Genomic DNA, 10,149 nt, shown 5'->3' with positions numbered 1-10,149 from the left:
CAGCTGCATAGTATATGGTAGACTCTTGCAGGAGAGAATGCCTCTAAAACATGGCCATATAGCCCAAAAAAACCTATAGCAATAGATATCTGCTGTCTTTAGCTCTGCTTATCATCTATGAACACAAATCCTTGAGCTATATATTATGAAAAGAATATTGTCATCCTTCTATCCAACAGTAATATTCAAGAGCACTTCCTGGAATTAAAGCAGGTGTAGGGCCCACAAAATAATTTCACTGATCTCATCATGGCTAAGATGTGGAATGATCAAACACCGAGACTGAGTGTTATCTCAGCTTTTTAAAAAAATGATTTTATACACAAAGGGTAAGTTTTGTTCTTTGTGACCAACAAGCAAAGGTAGGCTATTGTCCCTTGTGCTCTCTATCAATCAAGCTTGGAAAGGACCTGCCACTCTCCTGCCATCTTGCTTGACAGCTCAGGTGCATTTCTTGCAATCTTCTGCTTTGTACTTCTGTGATGTAATAAGGCAAGTTCTTAAACACAATGACATCGGCACGGTATACTCATAGGAGCCAATAAGGTACAGATTCAAATAATCTCATAGCAGCTAAAAAAATGACAGAAATAATGGTAGCTCTGACGCAGCTAGTTGGTAGCCAGCTGCATTAAATCACTACTGACAAAGAGATCATGAATTCGAAGCCAGCCTGGGTCGGAGTAGGCTCCGACATTAATAGTCTAGCTTGCTGTTGACCTATGCAGCCCGAAAGACAGTTGCATCTGTCAAGTAGGAAGTTTAGGTACCGCTTTATGCGGGGAGGCTAATTTAACTAATTTATGATGCCATAAAACCTTCCAGAAGTATGCAAAAGAATGAGGAAGTACTCCATCAAAGGACCTGGTGTCACAAGTGGACGGTGAAGCGGCAGCTCCCCCTGTGGCTGGAACCAAGCATATCCTCATGAAGCTGGAAATGCTGGAATGTCAGATTGCCTCTATGTCTGTCTATATATGTTGTATGTCTAAATTGCATTGAATGTTTGACATGTATATGTGTATTGTAATTTGTCCTGAGTCCCCTGCGGGGTGAGAAGGGCAGAATATAAATACTGCAAATAAATAAATAAATAAATAAATAAATAAATAAAGGTAAGCATGGTATACGAAGTAAAGAATCTCCATAGCCCCATCCAACCTGGTGCTTTTGCAGTTCCTGAACGTATCTGGCCAGCTCTTCTTCAGTCAATGTATCTTCATGATGCTGCCCTTGAGAAGACACCTTCTCATTCTTACCTATGAAGATAAGGAGAGTTTAGAATAATAATAAATTTTTTATTAATAGGGTTGAAGCAAAGGGGTCAGATAAATGTCAAAGCATTGTATTATAGCACTTCAAGTGTAGGAAAAAAAGTTGAAACTACAGAGGCTGAATGCCAAGAAAGACAAATGAGATAGTCTGTAAGTCATAGAAGGTGGAAAACCACAAGAGCCATCCAGTCCGACCCATTTTGCCAAGCAGGAACACACAGTTAAAGTACCCACGACAGATGGTCATCCAGCTTCTGCCTAAAAATTTCCAGAAAAGAAGACTTTACTTCACTTGGAGGTAACATATTCCACAGCTGAATAGCTCTAACCATCAGGAAGGTCTTCCTAATGTTTAGGTAGAAACTCTTTTCTTGTCGTTTCAATCTCTTTGGAGCAGCAGAAAACAACCTTGTCTTTTCCTCAATGTGTCATATTTTAAAATATTCAAGCATGGCTATTAGTTCACCTCTTAACCTTCTTTTCTCCAAGTTAACTATACCAAGCATCCTAAGATGCTTCTTGCCATTTTGGTAACCCTTCTCTGGATACCTTCTAGCTTGTCAATATCTTTGAATTGTGCTGCCCAGAACTGGACACAGTCCCCCAGATGAGGTCTGGCTAAAGCAGAAGAGAGCGGGACTGGGTCTTCCAGCGATTCTGATACTTTGATCATATTGATGCAACCTAGAATCAGATTGGGTTTTTTAGCTGTCACATCACACTGTTAACTCATGTTCAGCTTGTCATCCATGTAGACTCCTAGATTCCTGGGGCTCCTTACAGAGAGAGGTCATCCCTCCTGTTTAAGGAGCTCCACTGGCTGCCATTCATCTACCGGACCCAATTCAAGATGCAGGTTCTTACCTACAAAGCCCTGAACAGTTTGGGACCTGCCTACCTGCGTGACCGCATCTCTATTTACGAAGCCACGCGATCCCTTCGATCATCCGGAGAGGCCCTGCTCTCGATCCCACCAGCATCGCAGGCGCAATTGGTGAGGACGAGAGAGAGGGCCTTTTCGGTGGTGGCCCCTCGACTCTGGAACTCCCTAAAGACATCAGACAGGCTCCAACTTTGGCAGTCTTCAGGAGGAACTTGAAGACGTGGGTGTTCCAGTGTGCCTTCCCTGTGACCCATAGCACTTTGTCCTCCAAAGCACTTTACATTTCTTTAGGTCTGCTCGTATGCCCTTCCACAAACACCAGTATCACCTTCTGTTCATGTCCCAGCATTGTTTCCAATTTTATCTCTACATTTGGCCTTCCCACTGTTTTTAATTATGTGCTGTTTTATTGATAATGTTGTGTATCTTATTGTCTATGTGTTTTTAATTGCTTGTACTGTGTTGTTATTGCTTGTATTGTTATGTTTGGGCTCGGCCTCATATAAGCCGCACCGAGTCCCTTGGGGAGATGGTAGTGGGGAACAAATAAAGTGTTATTACTATTATTATTATTATTATTCCTTTCAAATATAGTGTTTTCAAGCCAGGTGTCACTCAGCCTATATACATGCATTACATTTTTATTGCCTACTAGCTGTCCTCTGCCACGCGTTGCTGTGGCCCAGTTTGGTGATCTGGAAAATAAAGTAACGAGAAATTGTTGGTTTATCTTATATGTAATTTCTTGATGCTTGTGGGTCAACAGTATTTTTTCTTGTTTCTTTGTCAGTGGTGATGTAGAGACTGTTTGGTTCGCCTACTCTGGAACATGCAACATATAATTGTCCTTCTTTAGGGGTCCCTTTCAAATCTATGATACTACATCTGTCGTATATATATGTATGTGTGTGAATCATATCTGTCTATCTATCTATACCTATGGCTGGATGGTTCTTTGTCAGGAAGGCTTTGGTTATGTTTTCTTGCCCTGGTGAAGGGAGTTTGACTGGATGGCCTTAAGGCACCATTTCTCAACTTGGGCGTCGGGACCCCTGCGGAGGTCATAAAGGGGTATTAGAGGGGTTGTCAAAGACCATCAGAAAACACAGTATTTTTTGTTGGTCATGGGGCTTCTGTGTGAAAAGTTTGGCCCAATTCGAGCGTTGGTGGGGTTTAGAATGCTCTTTGATTGTAGATGAATTATAAACCCCAGTAACTACAACTTCCAAATGTCAAGGTCTATTCCCCCCAAACTCCATCTGTGTTCGTATTTGGGCATATGGAGTATCCGTGGCAAGTTTGGTCCAGATCCATCATTGTTTGAGTCCACAGTGCTCTCTGGGTATAGGTATCAACTATAACTCCAAAACTCAAGGTCAATGCCCACCAAACCCTTTTACTGTTTTCTGTTGGTCATGGAAGTCCTGTGTGCCAAGTTTGGTTCAATTCCATTGTTGGTGGAGTTCAGAATGCTCTTTGATTGTAGGTGAACTATAAATCTCACCAACTACAACTACTGACATAATTAATTTTTTTGAGTGAAGGACATACATTGGGTTGTTAGGTGTCTTGTGTGTCAATACATACAGTTGTTTTTGAGTTCTGTTAATCCCAAAACGAACATTACATTTTTATTTATATAGATTAGGGCCTTTAAGGTGTCACAAGTGTTACGTAAGTATAAGAAAAAAAACAAAAAGGTTTTGCTTCCGTTGACCCTATTCCGTTGATCCTATTTTTTCTTTCTATTTCTCTCTGTGTGTTTTTAATTTATGGGCCTTTATATGCTTTAAAATAACCTTTTTCGACTTTAATATTTATCTAAGTTGATAGACATCTGCTGTCTTTAGCTCTGCTTAACTATGTATCATCTATGAACACAAATCCTTGAATCCCAGCAACTACAACTCCCAAATGACAAAATCAACTTTTTTGGGGCGATGTTCACTCCTTGGCCTGATAGGTGAATTGTGTCCAAATTTGGTGTCAATTCGTCCAGAGGTTTTTGAGTTCTGTTAATCCCACAAACGAACATTACATTTTTATTTATATAGAGTGTAGTATCATACATTTATCCTTGTTGAAATTCATTTTGTTAGTTTTGGCTCAGCCCAGTTGCTTCTACTTATTTCAGGAAGGCCGTTTCATCAAGGATTGCAGAATTATTTGAGGTTTTTTTTTTAAGTACAGGATTGTGAGAACTCTAGTAAACACTCAGCAGGCTGAAGCCCTCTTTTTAAAAAATCAACATAGCTCCATTAATGTTGCAAATAACCCCTTTCAACCCATTGTGAAACTATTCACATAACCTTCAGTTTCAGCTCAAACTATAGCAACTTGTTTCTCTTCATGGTTAATTGCCCACAATTCATTCAATCACTTAAAATTCTCCCTGATGACTGAAAAAAATACCCATGGCAATCTGCCATATCCTTAAACCAGTCTCTTTCAGAAACAGCTAGTGAGAAAACTGAGTGGTCAGTCAAAGGAAAAGAGGAAAAGTATTATCACAGCTATAAAACATTGACAAATGAAAAGAAAATCACCAGTTTATGCATTCCAGATCTTTAGTAAAACCCAAAGGCCGCAGGAATGGTTAGAAGACTTTAAAAATCACTCTAAAAGAGACAAAGGCTGGGATTATTTTTTCTCAGAAAAGGATCGGTAAGAGGGAAAGAAGCCTAACTTGCACAAGAATAGATGCTATTATCAAAAAGGAGCTTGGGTTCTGGCAGTGCCACAGCACTGGAGCAGAGCATCCAAGTAGTACTGAATAGTGGCAGACTCTATGCTGCACCAAGGAAACCACCCCCTGCAGATTTGCAAAGGATAGACTCCACTGCTCTCAATGCGGAACTCCCTCCTGGACATCAGAGCGGGGCTTCTGTTCTCTCTGGTTCAGATGCTTCATATAAACCCATGTTTTCTCCCTTCCTTGCCCAGCATGGGCCCAAACAAACACAGGAACCGCTTCCCTCCTTCATCTCACATTATAAACACAAAAAACAACAGACCTCAAGGAGGTCTGGGCAGAAGACTTAGGGATAAAAATAAATGAAATAGAATGGCAACAATTATGGAGACAAAGACATCTAAAAAACTTATCAATACGGGTTAAAGAAAATTATTATAAGTTAATATGGAAATGGTATCTAACACCAGTAAGATTAGCACACATAAATAAAAATTATTCAAAAAATTGTTGGAGAGGGTGTCAGGAACCAGGAACATATATACATATGTGGTGGCAATGTAAATATGTAAATAATTTTTGGGGGAAAGTATTTAGAGAAATAGAAGATATAATGAATACTAAAATAGAGAGTAGTCTAGAGGGGAGCAGAAGACACTGCCATCTTGTCTTTACTAATAATATAATATAGTATATTGTATATACGTATAATATTTATAAAATTATAATGTAATACAATATAATACTAGTAATAATAATTCAATATTATAATTATAAATATATATTTAATTACATGTAATATTACTAATAATATTACAATATAATGGTATAGTGCAATATAGTAATATATACTGATATTGTACTTTGCTAATAATATAATATATTGTATGAAAATATATATTGTAAGCCGCTCTGAGTCCCCTTCGGGGTGAGAAGGGCGGCATATAAGCGCCGTAAATAAAATAATAAATAATAGTCCTAGTATAGCTTTATTATCAATATATAACAATAATCAATTGAAAAAAGAGGATGAAGAAGCAATAACAAATTTATTAACAATAGCAAGACTGTTTATAGCAAGGAATTGGAAAGAAGAAATAAATATACAAATAGAGAGGAGTGGTATAAGGAAGTATGGAAACTGGCAATAAATGATAAGCTGACATGTATATTAAAAGTTAAAAGAGGTATATGGAAACAAAGTGATTTTGATGATGTATGGAGAAAATTTATTGTAAAAGGATTCAAAAATAAAGAAGGAAAGTTACCGCCACAAGAAGAATTGAGATTTTGGACAGATGACATGTAAAAGTTGTGGCTTGAGATGGGGGAGGGGAGCACAGTGGTGAGAAATAGAGAATATGTTTAAGCAGAATAAGAATACTAGATGTCAAAGTATGTTAGGCGTATTGAATAATATGTAACTGCTGTAAAACAAATGTATAACAAATGTAATAAGTATGAAAAAATAATAAAAAATATTTTTTTTAAAAAAAAATAAACTGCTGCAGAAAACTGAGTGTCTTCAGGCTTTTTCTCTTCTGGTCTAGCAACCTAATCAATAGGTCAACTCGCCAACAAAAATATGGTTCATTACCTTTCTTGTTAGCTTATTATAGGGCTGGTGTTGCCCCTCTGCGGGCAGACTGTGATATCATAGAATAGGGATCCTCAAACTAAGTCCCCGGGGCCGGATGCGGCCCTCCAAGGTCCTTTCCACCTGCTACTAAGGAGGCTGTTCAAGTCCTGATCCGGTGCTTGGCCGCTGTAACAGACTGGATGAGGGCCAACAGATTGAAACTAAATCCAGACAAGACAGAGGTACTCCTGGTCAGTCGAAAGGCCGAACAGGGCATAGGGTTACAGCCTGTGCTCGACGGGGTTACACTCCCCCTGAAGGCGCAGGTTCGCAGCTTGGGAATGATCCTGGACTCATTGCTGAGCCTGGAACCCCAGGAGAGCTTTTGCACAATTAAAACTTGTGCGCCAGCTGCGCCCGTACCTTGGGAAGTCTGACTTGGCCACGGTGGTCCACGCTCTGGTTACATCCTGTATAGACTACTGCAATGCTCTCTATGTGGGGTTGCCTCTGAAGACTGCCCGGAAGCTGCAATTAGTCCAACGAGCAGCAGCCAGATTACTAACAGGAGCGGGGTACAGGGAGCATACTACTCCTCTGTTGCGCCAGCTCCACTGGCTGCCAATTAGCTTCCGAGCACAATTCAAAGTGCTGGTGTTGACCTATAAATCCCTAAACGACTCCGGCCCAGTTTACCTGTCCAAACGGATTCTCCCCTATGAACCATCAAGGTTGCTAAGATCTTCTGGAGGGGCCCTGCTCTCGGTCCCACCACCCTCGCAATCGCGCCTGGTGGGGACGAGGGTCAGGGCCTTCTCGGTGGTGGCCCCTTGGCTCTGGATCTCTCTCCCATTGGAGATTAGAACTGCCCCTTCTCTCTTGACCTTTAGAAAGCTGGTGAAAACTTGGCTCTGGAATTTGGCATTTGATGAGTGAATCAATAACTCTTGACCACACTGACGGATGGTGATGAATTGTGATTTCATTCTGACGACTTGGCCTTATGTAATTATATGATTGTATTTTAATGTGTTTTTATATTAATGTATTATGGGATGTGATGTTTTAAACCAGGGGTCCTCAAACTTTTTAAACGGGGGGCCGGATTACTGTCCCCCAGACCGTTGGAGGGCCGGACTATAGTTTTTTTAAAAAAAAATGATGACCAAATTCCTATGCACACTCCATATGTCCTATTTTGCTACTGTTAGGAATTGTAATGTAAATATCTGATATGCATGATGTATTTTTATTGTTACAATCTGAACATAAAGCATGGTTTTAGCATTTCTGGAGATAAAATAGTTCCAATTAAAATGAGGAAAGCATTCTATTTTCTGTCTTTTTGAAAGTGGTTTTTTGGAATATGGAAGCATGAGTCCCCTTTCAGGGGGAGAAGGGCAGGGTATAAATATAGGAAATAAATCTATATAAATAAAAATGTAATGTTCGTTTGTGGGATTAACAGAACTCAAAAACCACTGGATACCTAACAACCCAATGTATGTCCTCCACTCAAAAAAAATTGATTTTGTCATTTGGGAGTTGTAGTTGCTGGGATTTATAGTTTACCTATAATCAAAGAACATTCTGAACCCCATCAACGATGGAATTGAACCAAACTTAGCACACAGTTCTCCCATGACCAACAGAAAATACTGGAAGGGTTTGGTGGGCAGTGTCCTTTGGTTTTAGAGTTGTAGTTCACCTACATCCAGAGATCACTGTGGACTCAAACAAGGATGGATCTGGACCAAACTTGGCACTGATACTCAATATGCCCAAATGTGAACACTGGTGGCATTTGGGGGTTGTATTTGCTGGGATTTATAGTTCACCTGCAATCAAAGAGCATTCTAAACTCCACCAATGATGGAATTGAACCAGTCTTGGTACACAGAACGCCCATGAACAACAGAAAATACTGGAAGGGTTTGGTGGGCATGGACCTTGGGTTTTGGAGTTGTAGTTCACCTGCCTCCATAAATCACTGTGGATTCAATGAAAGATCTGGCCCAAACTTGGCACGAATATTCCATATGCCCAAATGTGAACACTGGTGGCATATGGGGGAAATAGAATCTTGACATTTGCGAGTTGTAGTTGCTGGGATTTGTAGTTCACCTACAATCACAGAGCATTCTGAACCTCATCAAAAATAGAATTGGGCCAAACCTTTCCAGAGCAGCGCGGGATGGAGAAGCCTGTGGAGGGAGAAGCGCTCTCTGCTCTCCCACGGAGAACAGAGAGCGCAGCAGAGTGGACGCCATTCATTCCTCTGTAACAGACGATCCCTGGTGGCAAGGAAGGCGTCCGCAAACGGTGGAGGCGGCGCCGGGTGGGCGTGGCCAGACTTCCAGGCGAGGGATGCCAGCATCGCTTGGCCACGCCCACCCGGCGCCGCCTCCACCGTTTGCGGACGCCTTCCTTGCCACCAGGGATCGTCTGTTACAGAGGAATGGCGTCCGCTCTGCTGCGCTTCTCCCTCCACAGCCTTCTCCTTCCACACGGGATGGAGAAGCCTGTGGAGGGAGAAGCGCAGCAGAGCGGTTGCCGTTCCTCTGTAACAGAAAATCCCTGGTGGCGCGAATGGTGGAGGCGGCGCCGGGTGGGCGTGGCCAAGCGATGCTGGCTTCCTTGGCCACGCCCACCCGACGCCGCCTCCACCATTCTCGCCACCAGGGATTTTCTGTTACAGAGGAATGGCGCCCGCTCTGCTGCGCTCTCTGTTCTCCGCGGGAGAGCAGAGAGCGCTTCTCCCTCCACAGGCTTCTCCATCCCGTGTGGAAGAAGCCTGTGGAGGGAGAAGCGCAGCAGAGCGGACGCCATTGGCGGCGGCGGCGGCGGCGAGGGGCTTTGGACGGGCCGCGCGGCGAGGGGCTTTGGACAGGCCAGGACAGGCCGCGCGGGCCGGATAAAGGCCCTTCGCGGGCCGCATACGGCCCGCGGGCCGTAGTTTGGGGACCCCTGTTTTAAACTATTGTGTATGAATCCTCTGTTGTGAACCGGCCTGAGTTCCTCGTCGTAGGTGAGAAGACCTGTATATAAAAGTTCTAAATAAATAAATAAATAAATTCATCCGGCCCTCGCTCAGGGTCAACCTAAGTCTGAAATGACTTGAAAGCACACAACAACAAAAACAATCCTATTTCATCAGCCAAAATTTTAATTATTATATTGTTTTTAAGTGTCTTTTGCACTACAAATAAGATATGTGCAGTGTGCATAGGAATTCATTCATGTTTTTTTCAAATTATATTCCAGCCCTCCAGCAGTTTGAGGAATTGTGACCTGGCCCTCTGTTTAAAAAGTTTGAGGACCCCTGCCATAGAATCATAAAGTTGGAAGAGACCTCGTGGGCCATCCAGTCTAACCCCCTGCCAAGAAGCAGGAAAATCGCATTCAAAGAGCCCCCCACAGATGGTCATCCAGCCTCTATTTAAAAGCATCCATAGAAGGAGCCTCCACCACTCTCTGGGGCAGAGAGTTGGGCAACAGAGGCATGGCTCTGGACACATCCGATGACCAAGAATTTAACAAACTGAAAGGATAGGTTTCTGGTATCAAAAATATTTCATATTAGTTAGAGGCTTCTATGGTTGTCATGATGGAGAAAAGATGGGCCCTCCCCTCCCCTCCTCCCTTTCTTTGTTCACCTGTAGTTTTGGTACTGCATTTTCTTTTGCCTTCCTATCATAAAAGTGTGGCCATTTTGCAAAAG

At 42.2% G+C, this 10,149-nt stretch overlaps 1 protein-coding gene across 1 annotated transcript in view; it reads right to left on the bottom strand.

Annotated features, from left to right (window-relative positions):
* Window positions 1–10,149, bottom strand: part of FSTL1 (follistatin like 1) — a 63,272-nt gene that overhangs the window by 2,928 nt on the left and 50,195 nt on the right. Inside the window, exon 10 of the mRNA XM_060763395.2 lies at window positions 1,162–1,259. Coding sequence (XP_060619378.2) covers window positions 1,162–1,259 — 98 coding nt within the window. The remainder of the gene's footprint in view (window positions 1–1,161; window positions 1,260–10,149) is intronic.

Source organism: Anolis sagrei, chromosome 2, assembly GCF_037176765.1.
Source record: "Anolis sagrei isolate rAnoSag1 chromosome 2, rAnoSag1.mat, whole genome shotgun sequence".
In the NCBI taxonomy this organism is placed as follows: domain Eukaryota; kingdom Metazoa; phylum Chordata; class Lepidosauria; order Squamata; family Dactyloidae; genus Anolis; species Anolis sagrei.
This window is presented reverse-complemented; position numbering and strand designations above follow the sequence as displayed.